At 51.2% G+C, this 17533-nt stretch overlaps 1 protein-coding gene across 1 annotated transcript; it reads right to left on the bottom strand.

The window, feature by feature from the left end:
- Window positions 1-848: 848 nt before the first annotated feature.
- On the bottom strand, window positions 849-8742 carry PPP1R1A (protein phosphatase 1 regulatory inhibitor subunit 1A). The gene is made up of 7 exons (XM_019724387.3): window positions 8487-8742; window positions 4784-4844; window positions 3703-3740; window positions 3309-3372; window positions 2548-2703; window positions 1510-1616; window positions 849-982 (listed from the first exon to the last, which is right to left on the bottom strand). The coding sequence occupies exons 1-6, from the start codon at window positions 8568-8570 to the stop codon at window positions 1510-1512; spliced, it is 510 nt and encodes a 169-aa protein (XP_019579946.1). The 5' UTR covers window positions 8571-8742; the 3' UTR covers window positions 849-982.
- Between the last annotated feature and the right edge of the window lie 8791 nt (window positions 8743-17533).

Genomic DNA, 17533 nt, shown 5'->3' on the forward strand with positions numbered 1-17533 from the left:
GAGCTGAGGTCTTGCCAGAGGGCACACAGCAGGGAGGGTAGAAGTAGGACCTTATACTTCTGAGGTTCTGTTTTCTCTCCATCACACTGCTTCTAAAGTAAGGAGTGGTGAATCTTGCCTTCCTTCCTCCCTGCTCCCCTCCACCACCTGGAAATATCAAAAGCAGTGGGCAGGAGAGGCCTGGCTATGGTGTCTGAGGAAAATTTCTTCACTTATGCTCAGCTTTTGTCTTTTACCCCGGCCCCTCCATATCTAGGACAAGGGGGAGAGGTTCCCAGCAAGGGCCTCTTTGTTAATAGCCACTGTGTTCTCAATCCATCTTTACTAACGGGTTGGAATAGGGGAGATGGTCTCCTCACAGCTGGAGGAATGAACATGTCCTGAAGCTGGGGAATCACTGAGGCTTGGAGAGCAGGCAAAGAGGCATCCACACGTCACACCCGGTCTTTCCCACGGGCCCAGAGCCAGGGTGCAGTTCCCATTTTTCCAGCAGATGGCACCCACAGCACAGTCACAGCTGGACAGTCCTTAGAACGCTCCAAGTTTCAAAGCGGCAGGGCAGGCCTGCCAGGTGGTGGTCTTTTCTTTAATAACAAAAGAGAACTTGGACCATCCTTCATTCTTGGTACCCTGGAAGTTAGTCCTTCCACCTATCTGACCCTATTTCTCCTCCCACAGCAAGTAAGGGCAGGGTTAGGGAAGACCCCCTTCTCAAGGCTCTTGCCCAGGTTCCGTAGTTCTTCCCTTCCAGAGGCAGCTGGGCAGAAGGGTAGGGGGCTTTAGAGAGGGCAGGTTAGGAGGGGATGGAGAAAAGACTCTCCAAGTTGGGAAAGAAGGAAAATGCCAAGGACCTAACACCAAATTTATCAGTTTTTAAAAACAAGAGATTTCCCCCCAAAAGTGAAGAAATAAGAAACAAATCCAGTGTCCACGCACTCCCAACTGCAGTGTTGATTCCAGGATACCTCCTTCACTCTCAGATCTGTTGTGGGGAAAGGGGCAGAAAGAGAGGGTGAGTGATAGGCCAGGGGGCCTTTTGCTCCCCTGCTGGTCTGCCCAACCATCCCATTTGTCACACATCTAATTTCTGATGTCTGAACCAGTCCCTGTCCCCTGTCCAGTCTACACAGGAGAGGGAAGACTAAAATCAAAGCTCATGAGGTTATTTCATCAATGCCTCCACTCCAGGCAGGACCACGGCTCACCTAGCCTGGACAGGTGAGGGTCTCCCTTTGGGTTCCAGATGCCCTTTATCAGAAAACCCATGGTCTATTTCCATCACCTATTCCAGGAGCCAGAAGTCCTAACAGAGTCTAACTTCAATCCTTCCTGCTACAGCTTCTTGTTTGTCCATCAGAGGACATGCAGGTCCACTTTTCATAGAGAATAGCTCTGCAGTGACTGCAGCTGGAGCTGTATGCCCCTTTCCCTGACCCCAGATCCTAGCCCTCGCCCTCACCCACGTAGCCTGCTCTCCTGCAGACCAGCAGCCCAGTCCTGGCGGCTTACCTAGTTGGCTCCCTGGGAATCCAATGGTGGTATATGGGTGGAGGATTCCTTTGTGCTGGGTTTCTCACTGTCCCTTTCCTGAGTTTTTGGAGTGGATTCTGCAGGCTCTAAGGAGGGAAAATAGAAGGTGGGAGGGAGAGGTGGTATTCATGAGGGTTTGTTGAGAGGACGGTGCTTTTCCTCACCTCATCCTATAACCCAGGGACCCCTGAGAGGAGCCAAGACCGAGCTGGGGCAACTGGGCAAGACCAACAGAGTTTTCTCTGATCAAAATTCCTACTATAGGTTCACTATGCTTTTAAAAACTATATCTGCAATCAGAAATTGAAAAAAAAAAAACCCTCTCAAAAAAAGTTTAAAAAGTTGAGTACAATTTCAATGTGTGGCTAAACCTGACCTGAACTGAAGCTATTTATAGTCTATTTATTCTACTTAGTGGGACCATTCATTTCACTGGAGAAGTATCCATGTGTTTGGTTACAGGGTGCTCTGATTACAGGGGTATTATGTAATATACAGCATATATACTGTATCACTTCCCTAAAATGGCAGAAATCCTGACTTCTGGAATACACTGGGATAAGGGACTATGGGCATGTCTTAACAGCACCCCCAGCAGCTTCCATCTGTTGCATGCTTTGTATTTGTCAGCTACTGGGCAAAGAACCAGTGTCATTTAATTTTCACAAACAACCCAGTGAAATAGGTACCATCATTATCATTTCACAGACTCAGTTTAAGTCAGTTGCTCAAGGCATCTGGTCTGGTAAAGGGGCCAAGAGAGGATTCTAGCCTGTGAGTGCCGTTCCCGTTACTGTGGGCTCCCCGCATGCAGCCACAGCAGGGCGCTCTGAAGTCTAGTTAGAAGGGGCTGGGGTCATTCAGTGAGGAAAGGGGAAGAGATGCCAATACATGAGATACATGCAGACATATCCATATTCTGAAGACAGTTTCTGGCCTCTCCTAGGCCCCGCCCCCCGCCATGGATGCGTGTGCCTCCTCCTGGGCTGGTCCCCCGCCCTCCGTCGTAAACCGTACTTTGTGCTTTCCCAGAGGTGCCCGGCCTTGACTCCGCTTCTGTGTCTGTGATCCCAGGTGGGCAGGTCTCCTGGGCCCCTGTGCTCTCAGCGGCTCCCTCAGGCTCTTCTCCCTGCTGCTGTTGCCCCAGGTGATGTTCGACCATCATCTGGAGCTCTGGGGGCACAGAGAAAGGGCGGGAACATTGGACAGGACTGCGCGGATCCTCCTCTGTGGCCCCTCAACTTCAACAGCCCCATTAAAGGGTCATCACACACTGCTGGTGTGGTTTGACTGTCTCATCCCCTGAGATCCGAACAAGGAAGGTCATTTGCTAGGCAATAAGGAAGGCCGAAAACTAGACAATAAAATGTACTTCCTTAAAGGTCAGAAAGGTATAGAGAAGAGCCTTTAAGAACAAAAGATCCTCCTAACTTCCTGGGCTACTTAGTCTCCCTTGGGGGCAGGAGAAAAGACTCATATTAGAGCCAAGCAATATTTGAGTTCCTTCTACGTGCCATGACTACGCTGAGTTCGCATATTTTCTGTAACTTAACTGCCATAGTGAGGGAGTAGGTGGGGCTCAGTAGGTAAAGCAGGTTTTCAAAGCCAGCCAGTCAGGGGCAGAGCTGGCATCTAGCGCCACTTGGTCCAGCAACAACTCTACTATAATAAAGACAGACTTAATGATTTCCCAAGGATTCCTTCCAAAAGGGTCATTAGGTCTACTGCGCAGCCGTGGGCCCAGAGGGGGAGAAAGGAGTGGGAAGGATCTTTCAAACCTTTCATTGTGGGTGTGGTCCGAGTCACCTTCTTCCGTTGCCGTGGAGACATGGCCAAAGTAGACTGGAGGGACACAGAGTGCAGGTGGGTGCCAGCCCTCTCTCCCGCCCCCTCTGCCTTGCCATGCTTTGGGATTGCAGACCGGGGGTAGCTGTGGACTTCAGAAAGTGGGGCAAGAAAATTCCTGCTTCTCTACCCCCCACCCTATAATGGTGAGCAAGGAGACTGTGTGTGGGGGATGTGGGAGGATGTGTGTGTATTTCCACTCATGCACATTTGGGGGGTGCAGGGCAGAGGGAGTCAAAAGTCCTACGGATGGAGGGTTCTGAGGAATAATCCCCTAACAAGTCTGTGGGTACCCTGGGCTGGGCTGAGCAGGAAGGGCCAGCTCACCTTGAGAAGTGGGTTGGGGATCCGGTCTTCATCTACCTCTGAGAGGAACAGGGAAAGGAGAAAGTGATTAGGATGGGAAACTCAGGGAGTCCCCAAAGAGCTGACTTCCCAAGGGGAGGAGCCTGTGCAATCACCTTCTTCCCGATCTGCCCCTCACATCTGGCCCTGGGTGGCCCCGGTGGCTGCCCAGGCCTACTCCCTCCAACTCCTTGCTCTGCTGGGTGGCTTTACCCCTGTAGCCAGTCCTGTCCTTGACTCTGTACAGGTCCATGTGTGTCTACGTCCTTGCCTCAGACCTGGAGGTTCCTGAAGGCAGGATTTGTGGTTGCTTTGCTCTGTTCCTCCCTGTGAAGTATCCATATTTCTTTCTCCTTCCATTCATTCTCCCCCCACTGCCCCAAGGTCCAGAACTGAACGCTGTATAGGAGGGAACATTAGAAAAAGAATAGCAAATTTATCCTGTGCAGGGGCCAGGAAGTTACAATCACTTTTGGCTGTTGGAGGAAAGCTCGAGACTCAGGCATCCTGAATTCCCATCTAGCTTATTTGCATGATCACCTCTAGTCCACGCTCCTGTCAAGCTTCCCTGACTTTCTCTGAGACCTAGTTCTCTCCCCAAACCTTGACGGGGACACTGGTGACCAGAATGCCAGCTGCTCCCTGAGCTGTTTCTAACCTTTCTCTTCCCCTCTGGAGGCTGTGAAGATAGCTGATGGAGGGGGTGAAGATCGCTGCTGGAGGCGGTCCCTCCCCCTCACAGCTGTCACTGCCTCTGGGGGTGGGGGCAGCAGCATCTCAGTTGCTGGAGAAACCTGGAAGGCTGTTGTGTAGCAACTAGCACTCGGTTGACCACCACAATTCCTGGGGGGCTTAGGAACCCTCCCCTTCCTAGCATGGCTCCATCTTCCCAAAGCAACAGAAACCCTCTTGGTAATCCAGCCACCACTTTCCTGCCTCCAGGATTGAGGAGATCTCTGATTTCTCAGATCTGCCCTTCTTCTATCTAGCACCACCTTCTCTCACCAGACCCAGCTGTCTTCAGCAGCCCCCACTCCCTTCAGCAACCCATCCCTGGGGTTACCTGGGGATGACTGGTCACTGGTCAGCACAAGGGTGGCAGGGGTGGGGCGGCGCCTCCGAATCTGAGGGAAGAGGTCAAGTACACGTGGAAGCATCAAAGCCCTACCCAACACCACTCAGCAACATAATCCAGGTCAGCCAGTTAACACACCTCAAAAAATGTCATGTTACACTGAACCTGCAGTCCCAGGCTGGACTTCCTTGGTTCCATCACTCTGCCCTGGGCACCCAAAAGACCTCTCCTATTTCCTGCATCTTCCCAGTCCTGGCCCCAGCTCTCCATCTCAGCGGCTATATCTGCTCTAATGCATTGATCTCTGGCCCACTGTCCTTCCGTCCATCCTGGATCAATGGTCAGAAATAAACTGAGAGGGCACAAGGCTTTTCCCTCAGTCTCCCAGCCCACCTCCTAAACAGATATTAACCCTTTGTGGGCCAGCACCTGCAGAGAGCACCCCCTCCATCCCCCGCCCCCCACCCCCAGCCTAGGAGGACAGCACAGAGAAGGTAGGTCTGAATGTGTGTGCATTCCCTAGCCCATGCCCCTCACTCCTGAATGTCCTCCTATTCTTGGACACACTGCCTTTCTGATTTGTCAGGAAATATGGTCTTGGGAAATCCTTGTCATGGTAAATGTAAATGAGGAGGATCCCTAGGCAGGAACCCTGTCAGGGCCTAAAGCTTAGCTGAAAAATTGTATCTTTGGCTCCTGGTCCCATTCTACGAAATAAATGTATAAGAGCTGATTGCTGGGCTTCTGAGCCCCCTTTCCCCTTGCTGTTATGTTGTCATGCTGCCAATAAAATTGATTGTTGTCGAAGTTGGTCCAAGGACTCTTGGGACATGTAGTTTTTTCCCTTTCTCTGGCGGGTTTAGAGGATTGGAAGTGAGGGGACAGGTGGGGTTGAAGTCTCTGCAGCTCCCTCCAGGGCAGCAGTGGGGAGGGAAGACTAATGGGACTGGGAAAAAAGCTAAAATAATCCAGGGCTGAGAAGAACAGAATGAGGACACTGAATGATCAAATTGCTATCTTTGTGTGTCCATTACTTAATATCATTACCATTGAGGGTGAGGGTGATAAGACACCTGCCCTTCTCTATGCCAGGAAAATGGGTACCAGTCATAGCAAGAGGGGCTCTTCCCAAAGAAGAAATGGGATGCACAGAATGGGGGTATGTTGAAGTGGGGCTTTGTTTTCTCTGGAGAATTCAGTGACATCCGTTTTTGGTGACATTTCAAGGTCCCTGGCAGTCCTGTGTGTGTGCGCATATATGCATGCACTGCACAAACGTTAGCTATGAGTCTGTCTCTGGCTATTCTTGGTGCAAATGTGCTGGGTGCCAGCAGGCGGGCATGTGTGCTTCATGTATGTGGGTGGGGGCCACCCTCCTAGAAGCGGATCCTCCTTTCTATTTCTTTCCTGCTCTGGGGGAGGGGCTGGCTGTGGGAGAGACAGGGAGAAAGAGAGCAGGGTGGGGATTAGTGGCTGCTGAGAGCCTGAGAAGGAGACTGCAAGTGTGACAGAAAGGGCAGCAGGGCTCTGTGATCTTGCACAGGACCCTTCCTTAGCCAGTCTCCTCGCCTTGGAGATTTCCAAGCACTCGGCATCCTTGAGAATTGTGACAGAGTAAAGTTAGACTTCCCAAAGTACCTCCCAGGCACCTGAACTACTAGGAAATGAATAGATGCTCTCTTTTCTTTTTCTTGCTTTTACCCCAAATCCTAGGTCTCAAGGACACCTGGTGCCTTCACCTCTGATTTACTTCCAAACCAATCATACCAAAGACCTGGTAGTTGTGGGCACCCCCCCACCCCCATTCCCTGCCACTCTGCGCTCCATAACTCAGAGCTTCTAACCATTTTTGTCCTCCCCTGTCAATCTGGGTAAGGAGCTCCTGCCAAGACTGGAGTATTTTGCCTACATACTTGGATAACACAGCAGGAGGGGGCTGGGGTTAGACTGCAGGTAGAATTTCAGACCTAGCAGACAGATTTCTAAAGATTAGAGAAAAGGAGTTTCAAGTCCCAGCTCTCTCTCCCCCTCTGGATCCTTGGTACTGCTTCATCCTCCTCCCCCGCCCCCCAGACTCCTGAACCAGCTGGCCCACTGTTCCCCCACCAACATACACCTACACCTGCCTCCTCTAACACCAAACATGCGGGTGTCAGGCAGTGACACTTACATGTGCCAGTGGAAGGTAGTTCTGCTTGAAACCTCACCCCTAACCTCACTCTTGGGTACTTTCTCTTGGGTCGGAGGTTATTTTTGCCAGTCCCCTGCCTGCAGGCGTAACAGCCTTTCCCCGTGACCCCAAAGAACACTCCCCACGCTAGTGGCTCTCCACCCTCCTCATCCTTAGGAGGTTTGAGATCTCACCACAATCTCTCTCCTGTCCCACCTCAGAGATATGGAGATACAGGTCCCCCAGGCCAGGGAGAGGATGGAGACTCAGGTACCTAACCCCTACCCACTCTTGGGGAGCTGAAGTTAAGGGAGAGAGTGTGTACCTTTTTTTCCCTTCCCATCCAGACCTTATTCTATCCAACAGCTCGATCAACAGAAAGAATACTCTCTCAGCCCAATCATGAGAGGTCACAGTGTTTTTTCAGGTGGGGAGGCCCAGCAGAGCCCTGGCAGCCAGTTGGGGGAAGTAGAGAACTGACCTTGTGGAAATGGATATTCCTTAGGAAGGGGGATGTCCAGGCAAATGACAGATAACACAAAGGAGATGGAGCAATGAGCAAATGAGCAAATATTTAGCAAAAGGGCGGTAGTAGCGACCAGGGGTGGTCACCCTGTCCACACACGCTCACTTTCCCTGAGACACACACTTGCTCACACACTCTCATATGCTGCTGCCTCCTCTGCCAGGCTGCTCTGAGCTAAAAATAGGCTAGGCCAGGAGGCTGGGCCGGGCCCTGGACTCCCACCGTTCCTTGAGCGGAGGCCAGCATAGTGCTTCTCCCCTGCCTATACCGTGCCTACCATTCAACTTGGACCCCAGCTCCTAGAAAGCCCCTGCCTGTGGCCATTCTCTCTATCCTAACCCCTCTCCCCACTCGAAAGGGCAGTAGTTGGGAAAAAGGACCCACGTGTTTAGACTTGCAGAAGAGGGGAGCCTCAGCTTGCAGCCACCACCACCCCTCTCCCCAAAGCCTCAGCCCTCCCACTGTTCCCCAACCCCTTCTTATTCTCGCTCTCTGGAGTCCAGTAAGGTCGCCCCCAGTTAGGAGAGGACTGGGAGGGCCATTTCTCTTCTTCCCACTCCTACAGCATCAGGCTCCCTCCATTACCTACCCTCTCCCCTAACCCCTCCCACGCTGCTGGCCGTACCCTTCAGCGCCCCACAGGGCTCAGAAACTCTGGCGGGGATTGACTGGGTGGGGGATGCAAGATTGGCGAAGGCAGGAGGGGTCGTGTCCTCAGGCAGCCTTCTCCCCCAGGGCTGGGGAGGCAGACAGCGACTCTCGCGGGGACAAGCTTCGCGAGGAGGCCCTCGTCCGTCTGTCCGTCTCCAAGAAGCCCAGATAGGGACATGTGGCTCCGACGGTGGGGGAGGGGACAGAAGACCCCCAAACTGAGCGCGTCCGCCCTCAGAGGTGCACTGCTAAGGGAGGACCAAGCAGGGATCTCGGATCCCACAGTCCAGGGGTCCCTCGTCCTTGGCTGGGCGAGTCCCGTGCCGCCCCGCCCTGCTCCGCACCTGCTCCGCCGCCTCTGGGTCAAGGTGCGGCTCCAGCAGCGGGACCGTGAACTGGATCTTCCGGGGGCTGTTGTCGGGCTCCATGGCTGGGCGGAGACCGCTGGCCGGCGCTGCGGTGGACCGGAAGGCGGCGGGACTCGGGGCTGGGGCGGGCGCGCTCACTCCCGCTCCTCTCGGCTCCAGCCCCGGCCCCAGCCCAGCGCGCTGAGCTCGGGCTCTCGGCTCCGCTCTCTCAGCTCGCGTCTCTGGGGACTCTGCGGCCGCCTATTGGCTCCGCACCCGCCCCTTCCAGGCCCCCCTTTCTCCCCCAGCCTGGAGCCTTAACCCCGTCATGGCTGCGCCGCCTGCTGCGGGGTTCCCGCCCCGTGGGCGGGTGAGCGGGGTCCCGGTCGTAGAGGACAGCCCTGGAGGGTATGCCGGTGTCCTCAGAGTTTTGGGCAGGGAGGCGGGTAAGGGAGCGGCTACCAAGAACTTCTCCAAGCCTGGGCAGCTTTTAGGGGCTGGGAAGGTGGAGGGGCTATGCGAGAGAGGAGGCAGCAGAGAAGAAGATTTAATTTATGATCTGAAATGGAGTTGTCTCATAGAGAAAAGATGGAAAGGGGATTTAGATCTGCAGCAGGAGGGATTAAGACTAGACATAGAGAGGGACTTTCCCTTGGGAAGCCACTAGAGCGGAGGTGGAAACTTGGAGCGGAAGTGTGGGGTCTGGACACTGGTCCAGTGCTCATTCCAGGGCAGAGAGGAGAACTGAAGACCTTAGAGGGTCTCCAGAGGCCAGAGCCTCTTCTTGGAGTGCTGATGGCGGTAGGTGGAGGGCCCAGGGAGAGAGGACCATCTGGGACTCAGCAGAAGGGGTAATGGGGGTGGTGAGCCACTAATGCTTGTGAAATAGATTTCTCTTTCTGCTTGCTCAATGATGGGGATGGGAAAGCAGGAGAAAGGCCTGCAAGGGGAGGATGCTGGGGGCTGGAGAGGGAAACTCCTTGTTTCCAGAAGGTGTTGGTTTCCAGTTTCACTACTGGTGGAATAGTGACATGATCTGCTGTAACTGAAGGGATGGAGGTTAGACGTGAAGAACTTACTGGTTTGGTGTAGGACCAAGATGTCAATCAATACTAGAGAGTGAGGGAGATAAGCTATTCATGGGAGCTGTGGGCCCTAGGCCAGGGGCGGGGCCTCTGGATAAAGGGAAGAGAGGTACTGGGGCACTGAGGAACGGCAGGGCTGGATACATTCTACCTGGAGGGGAAGGACTGGGGGTGGGGTGGAGAAGGGACAGGGACCTGTGGGGGAAGGGCCGACAGGGGCCAGGACCAGAGATCTGTTTCTTTTGCCTTAAACCAAGCAACTGTCAAGTTCCATACAGATCAATGCCTGCTTCTCTGGGAACCCTACGGTTATCCTCTCCTCTAAGGGGTCGGCTTCAACCCTCAGTTGCCTCCTCTCCCGGGCAGCCCTTCCTTGGCCTGGATTTCACACAGTCCCTACCCCTGTTACCTCCCAAAATAACCTCCCGTGCCCTCCCCCCAGCCATATCCCTTTACACATGCCAGGCCCAGCTCAGTTTTCTCAAGGCAATGCTGGGATCCAGTGGGCCAGACAGACCTCCATTTGCTGTTAACTGGCCCCTGTTTTGCTGTTACTTGGACTCCAGGACTCCCTATACCTAGCCTGCACTTGCAGGATCCCCTTGCTCTCTCTTTGATGTCGCAGGGCCAGCCTGGGAAACAGCTGTTTGGAATCCTTAGCGCCCCTCCATGTCAATTGCTCCCACCACCCAGAAGTGACAATGGAGGGAGGAGTGTGTGTGAGGGCACTGAAGCCAAGAGGATAAGGATGGGGTGGAGGACACAGGGGCCCAGTGGAGCCCAGGCGCTTGCTCTGGCTTCTTCTCCACTCATCTACTTCCTAACCATACATACACCGAGCAGGGTCCAAAGTATCCCTTAAATAGGTGACTTGTCTATCCCCAACCCCCTTCCATCAGGATCCTGGAACTTGAAGCTGGGATTCCCACACCCTTATCTCTGGGGCCTCAGACTCCCCTCACTGAGGTTCGATTTCCTCATTTGTGCCATGGGCAGAAGAGTCCCTACCTGACAGCTTTAGTATCATATGAGGTAAAGTACCTGACTCATAGAGCCCTCAATGAATTGATAGCTGCTGTTTTTCTTGTCTGTTATTTCCCAGCAGGATAGCAGAGTCAGGGAAGTGACCTCTCCAGGCTCATAAGAGGAATCTCTGCCCCCCAAACCTCTGCCCCAGTTACCCAGTTTGCCTCGATCTCTTTCATAGTCCCCCTTTCTCCTCAAATTTGGTTTGGTCAAGGAAATTCCTCCTCAAGTCTCACACCACACTTCATGTGGCTTTCTCAAGCTCCAGAGTCTCAGACTCTGCTCCAAAGGCTGTGTGTGTCAGAAGAGGAGCCCAGAGAGCTCAGGCTTTGGAGAGATGCCTGATGGGGGGCTGTGTGGGAAGAGGGTGCTAGAATGGAAGCAGAGGAGGAGAGAGAAGGAGAGGGAAGAGAGACAGCTCCTGGTACTGGCTTTGGGAGGAGGCTGGGGGTGGGTGGCTAAGCATTATGGGTAGGGGGCAGACAGACTAGCTGCAGCCTTTGGTGCTGAGGTCTCTACATGAGCTGGCATGGGTCTGTCTGTGAAGGTGTGAGTATGTCATTGTGACCTTTTTAATGCCCAGAGAGGGGTGAGTGACTGAGTGGGTGGAAAAAGGTGTGGGTTGCTCATGCACTGGGCTGAGGAGTTGCACAGCACCCCATGCCTGCTCTTGGAGCCCATCCTAGAATAAGAGTCGGAGGTCGCCTGTCCTAGCCCCTCCCCCCAGCTTGCACATGTCTGTGCAAGGTATGCTCCCGTATGCAAGCATTCCCATCCCTGCTGCAGTCACAGCCCCTGCTGGAAGAGCAGCAGCTGTTCCACGTGGTCCATGAAATATTTAAGGTTACAGGGATGTGACTTAGTGGTGCCGTCACATAACAGCTCCCACCTGCCCCGATGGGCTCTGGGTTAATGGGCTTCTCTTCATTGCTCTCAGCACTTTCTGCTTTTATTTATCTATCCTCCTCACCCCCACTAACACTTTCATGTATTATCACTAATCCTCACAACCAACCAGGAAGGAGGGCAGGGAGTATGATCTTTATTTCACTTTTCAAGGTCAGGGTCGTGGAGGGAGGTGATGCTGGGATGGGCTGCTTGGGTTGGGATTTGGGAGGTCAGAGTTCGATTTCTCCCTCTGCTACCAACTCTCTGGGTCACTCTGGGGCAATCACCACCCCCCATCCACCCCCAGCCCCACTCTCAACACACACACTGGTCTGTTTCCTCATCTGTGAAAAAAGGGTGACTGCACAGGTTTCTTCCAGTTTTAATATTCTGTCATTAGAGTTGGGTTACTCCAGTCACACAGGCAGGAAGTCTCAGAAGCAGGGTGAGAACCCCATGAGGCCGGGCCCTTACCTCTACCGTAGTATTTCTCCCTGCTTGGCCCGTGTGGCAGGGGTAAACTGCAGCTTGTCGAATACAAGACACAGCTTTCCACACACACAGCTCTGAGGAGATGAGGCTAGACACTGGCTTTATACACCCAAAGGAGCGGTGGCCATCCAAGTGGTCCCCCTCGGAAGCCATGTGCTCATATCAATTTCCTGCAGTTTCTCCAACATTTCTGGAAATTTTTGAAATCATCTCAGAGCTTGTGGCATATGCTCTAAAAGTCCTTATGGGAAGTGACTGTTTGTCCTTTGGGGTGGCTTGGCTCTTTTGGAATTGAGTGAGAGTCTTTAGGTGTCTTGTGAAGAAGAAGGGAGGACAGTGGGGAGCACAACTTGATCTGGAATGGAGGTGTGGGTGCCCTGCAGTGAAAATCTGTGTTCGGGGGCTCCAAAGCCCACTGAGGAGGCCTCTCTGTAAGAGAAGTTTCCAGAACTTTTTGTGAGCCCCAGCAGCACAGTGAAGTATTTGTGTGGCCTGTCAGGGGCTGACTTGGAAGGGCCAGCCTCCTCTGACTGTGTAAGGCCTGGTTTGCCTGTGAGAAAGGCCATCGTGGCAATCCTGCCAGGCTTGGGTGTGTACCCCCTGCAGCTGGCATTCTTGGGAATGCGGCCAGAGCTGGTGATTCAAACCGAGAGGATGCTCATTTCCGAAATGCTTTACCTCTTCTTGAACCACGAACTGGTACAGGTGGAAGAGACTTAAAAATCAGTCAGTCCAACCCCCTCGAGCTAGAGAAGGCAAACTGAGGCCTAGAGAGAGGAAGCAGCTCTCCCAAGGACTAGAGCCCATGCCAACGCTTTCCCCAATAGACCAGATTTGGTGGCTCTGGCAGGGTGAAGGCTGAACCTCACGCAGGGGCATGGACCAGATGGCTTCTTGAGATGCATTTTACCCCATGACCATCCCCAGTCCAGAAGGCCCAACCCCTAGCTAGCCTCTTCCACCCCGAACTCTCGATCAGGTTGAAAATAGTCCTCTAGTTAGTACTTATTGGATATTCATACATGCCAGCCATCGTGTTAAGCACTGGGGATACAGTGGAGCACAAAATAAGTACAGTCTCTGTTCACTGGCATCTTATAGCCTAACAGGGGTCTGTGTGGAGTAGGATGACTAAGTAATTATAAATGATGAGTCTCACACAAGCAGAAGTAGAAGAATGAGGTGCATAGAGGAAGGAGGAAGGTCAACAAGACCTCTGAGTGCTCAGATGCTCTTCCCACCCTTACTAGCTCCTTCCAATATGATGGTTTAAACACCCAGCCTCTGAAACAGTCTGCCTGGGTTCAAATCCCAGCTCTGCCACTTAGTAGCTCTGTGACCTTGAGCAAGTTGCTTAACCTCTGTGAGCCCTGGTTTCCTCCCCTGTAAATAATAGTCATCTCTATTATTATAGTGAGGGGTGGATGAGGTAATGTCCATAAAGAACCTAGGTCCGTGCCTAGAACCCATTAAACACTTGAGAAATAGACATGAATAGTGAAGAATTCATCCTGGCCAAGGTTTCTTCTTTTTTTTTTTTTTTAAATTTATTGGGGTGACAATTGTTAGTAAAATTACATAGATTTCAGGTGTACAATTCTGTATTACATCATCTATAAATCCCATTGTGTGTTCACCACTCAGAGTCAGTTCTCCTTCCATCAGCCAAGGTTTCTTTTGACTGGTAAAATCAGGGATAAAGAAATGGAGATTTCAAAGCTTTCAGAATTGAGGGGTGGGTATCTGTAAGACAGACACCCGTGCCCCTTTCCAGCCAGATCCTGCTCCTCCCCATCCTATTCTGAGCAGCTGTTCTTGATGTCCAGCTGTGTCCTCATCAGCATGGATGATCACCCCACTCTGCTAATTAACACCCGCCCTGTTAATGATTAAATCTAATGACTTTGACTTGGGGGTGGGATGGAAAATTCCCCAGCCACAGGACAGGATGAGGGTAGGTTACCAGGAGCAGGAAGGAAGGGCCCCTGGGCTCTGGACGTGTTGTTGATGGTAGGTGGCAGGGGGAGCAGATGCCAGGTTTTCTCCCTCGGCTGCTCAGCAGGGGAATATAGGGGGGTCATTTGAAAGTTACAGCCCACCCTCCTCCCCTACTTCCCCCAGGCTTGGCAGAGGACACTGGGCCCAAGCCCAAGCCTTGGCATTCCTCTTGTCGAGGGTTGGCCATCAATTGCTGCTGCGGCTGGAAGGACTGGGGTGAGACGGTGTATTAGTTTTCCAGGGCTGCTGTAACAAAGTACCACGAACTGGGTGGCTTAGAACAACAGGAATTTATTCTCTCTCAGTTCTAGAGGCCAGGAGTCTGAAATTAAGTTGTCAGCAGGGCCATGGTCCCTCTGAAGGCTCTAGGGAAGAATCCTTCCTTGCCTCTCCCAGCTCCTGGTGGCCCCAGGTGCTCTTTGGTTTGTGGCAGCATTACTGCAATCTCTGCTTCTGTGTTCACATGGCCTTCTTCCCTGTGTGTCTCTTGTGTCATTTCCTCTTCTTATAAAGACATCAGTCATTAGATTTAGGGCCCACCTTAAATAAGGATAATTTAATCTCAAGATCTTTAATTAATTACATTGGCAAAGACCCTGTTTCCAAACAGGGTCACATTTTGAGGTTCTGGGTAGATGCAAATGTTTTGGAGACACTATTTCACCAACTACTGATAATGAAAGTGCCTGAGAGGTCTGGGCGGTGGTGAGTACTCCAGGAGACTGTGCTGAAGTTGGCATAGCAGGCCAGAGGCACGTGTTTCTCCCCCTCTCCAAGGAGAATCAAAACCTGAAACTATTTAATGTCACCCTTCTGCAGGCTGTGCGGTCCTGCTGTGGAAAAAGGCGAGGGGCTGGCTTCTGTTCTACTTATGTCATGTTCTCCTTCCCTTCTCCCGCCTCCCCCCAGCCCTGTCCTTCACTTCTTCTTATTAGATGCTGTTTCTGAGCGAGGTGTATTGGTGAGGAGGTGGGGTGGGGTGGAGTGGACAGGGAGGGGTAGGTGAGTTTTTATATCAGTTGGCATTCAGCCTCCTCCTCCATCGGCTGATGTTTTCTGGTGATTATTCTCTCATGAGCGCTTTCTTGGCTTCTCAGAGCTTTGCTGTCAGCCCCATTCACCTGGGTTCCCTTATCCCAGAAACTGAGCATCCTCCTGCCGCTGCTGGGGTCTCTTTGTCTTCTGAGGTTGCCCTATTGGACAGCACCCCAGATGGATGCTTGGGGATACACCTGTTTCTCTCCCAGGACCCATAGCCAGTTTTTCCATTACTAGGCAAACTTTGGCAGCTCAGGGCATACTAGAACACCATCTCTGCCAGCCTGCACAGCTTGGCTGTTCCTTGGTCCTTCTCTCTCCTTCTGAACTTCTGGGTTGCACCCAGGCTCCAGGACACTCTGCCCTCAACTCTAACAGGTAACCCATGCAAGCATCCATTAGGTTTGCTGTAAAGGGTAGGGCCCTTCTCCCCTTCCTTGAGAGCGAGGGGCTAGGGCTCACAGCATTTTCTCCGTACACTTCCTCCTCACAAAATCCTCCTTTCTTTCCACACTATGACGCCTTTTTATATCCTCAATCTGGCTGTGGGGGTCAGAAACTAGTTCTTAACAAATTCCTTTTGAAATTCTTCATAGGATGATTGGGCACCTTGCTTTGAAATCTCATCTATTGTGTCTTGGTGCCTAGTTGAAATTCTAATTCTAATATTCTGCTACATAAGTATCTGGGATAGTTAAGATTGCGCCAGGAGAGAGGGGTATCAGGTTCTAAATCCTTAAGTTGGACTTCTCAAGGGAGAGGACACCAAACAAATGGCTCTGTGGCAGAATGGCCACCAGAGGGCAGCAGATCCTGCTTCAAACTCTTTCCCTCCTTGGACTCTTTGGAACTATGTTATATTTGGTTCAATTCCCAGAGACCAGGTGGAGCCCAGGTGCTGGGTCATGAGGAGGGCCTCAGCTCTCCTGGAATCTTAACTGGCTCCCCCAAGTGTTGGCCCTGATTTCTGACTTTCTGCAGTCTAACCAACGTTCTTCCAGTTGAAGTATCAAAAATGTCAATCTGCTGTTGACAATACCGGCCATTCACTAAACACCTACATTGTAGGGCTTGGAGATTAAAGCGACACTCTCTTCCCTGGACAAGCCCAGCAAAGAAGGGAGGCCTGTGAACAGACACAATGAATGCAAAATAGCAACTGCTCTTGTCGAGCAGAAATAAGGGATTTGTATGGAACCTACAGAAACAGAGAGCAGGCTGGCAGTTGCCAGGGGTGGAGACTGGGAGAAATGGGTGAAGGTGGTCAAAAGGTACAAACCTGCAGTTATAAGATAAGTAAGTCCTGGGGATGTAATGTACGGCATGGTGAGTATAATTAGTATTGTACCGTATATTTGAAAGTTGCTAAGAGAGTTGATCTTCAAATTTCTCAGCACATACACAAATTTAGAACTATGTGAGGTGATGGATATGCTGACTAAACTTATTGTGGTAGTCATTTCACAATATATACATACATGAAATCATTATGTTGTACACTTTAAACTTATCCAGTGTTATGTGACAATTATATCTCAATAAAGCTGAAAAAAAAAAAAGAAATAAGGGCTTAGGAAGCACTGAGGAAGGAGCAGAAGGCTTCAGGGAGGAGAGAGAATTGGAGGTGTTTTTTTTTTTTTTTTTTTTTTTGAATGTTTCTCATTAAAATGTTATTTTCTTTTCTTTTTTTTTAAATTAAATTTATTGGGGTGACAATTGTTAGTAAAATTACATAGATTTCAGTTGTACAATTCTGTATTACATCATCTATAAATCCCCTTTTTTTGTTGTTTTAAGGATGAGTAGGATTTTGGAGAAAAAGAAGAATGAGAGTAAGGGGGAGGTAGATTGACAATTCCTGGGAGACAAGAGAGTTGACAGGTGACAAGGAAGGTGGGGGGTAGCAGCAAGTGGTGGGTAGTCAGGACTTGTTTGAGGACTATGGAGAGACTGAGGCCCAGTGGAGGAACTTTGGGAAGATTCCATTTTCTGCTCCTGGCAGAAGCAGAGCTTCTGTTTTGACTCCCTAGTCTCCAGGAGGAGGATCTGAGGCTAGATGACTGCAAGCATTTTATTGAATTTAGAGGTTATCAGAACAAATGGGGAGATGGGAGCCTTGAGCTTCTTAGGGAAGAAATGCTTGAAGAATATGACATTGTTTAACTGGGATTAAAGAAGATTCAGTTAAAGGTGGGGTGATCTTGGTTTAGCAGGACAGGTGAGGGGATGGGCTTTGGATGCAGTCAGATGGGCCTTGGAACAAATCCTGATTCTTCCAGTACCTGAGTGACCATGGTCTGATTGCTTTACTTCTTGAGTTTATTTCCTAATCTACAGAATGGGAATAATAATTTCTACATGCTAGGGATGTTGCAAGTATTGAATGAGACAATATACATAAAGTGCTTATTCCAGTGCCTGGTAAGCATTTGTTAAATGGTAGCATTTATTATTAGAATGATAATTGCCTTCAGATGTCTCAAAGGTTGTCACATGGAAACCACCAGCTCATCTGCT

This window comes from Rhinolophus sinicus, chromosome 1 (assembly GCF_057876585.1).
Source record: "Rhinolophus sinicus isolate RSI-liver-muscle chromosome 1, RSI-T2T, whole genome shotgun sequence".
Lineage (NCBI taxonomy): Eukaryota > Metazoa > Chordata > Mammalia > Chiroptera > Rhinolophidae > Rhinolophus > Rhinolophus sinicus.

Bases quoted from the DNA above. Each gene is read 5' to 3' on its own strand.
- PPP1R1A (XM_019724387.3), bottom strand. From the start codon at position 8,570: ATGGAGCCCGACAACAGCCCCCGGAAGATCCAGTTCACGGTCCCGCTG. The intron at 4,845-8,486 runs GTGCGGAGCAGG...CTCTTCCCTCAG, and splicing joins ACCCAGAGGCGGCGGAGCAG to ATTCGGAGGCGCCGCCCCAC. The intron at 2,704-3,308 runs GTTTGAAAGATC...CTGTGCCCCCAG, and splicing joins GACCACACCCACAATGAAAG to AGCTCCAGATGATGGTCGAA.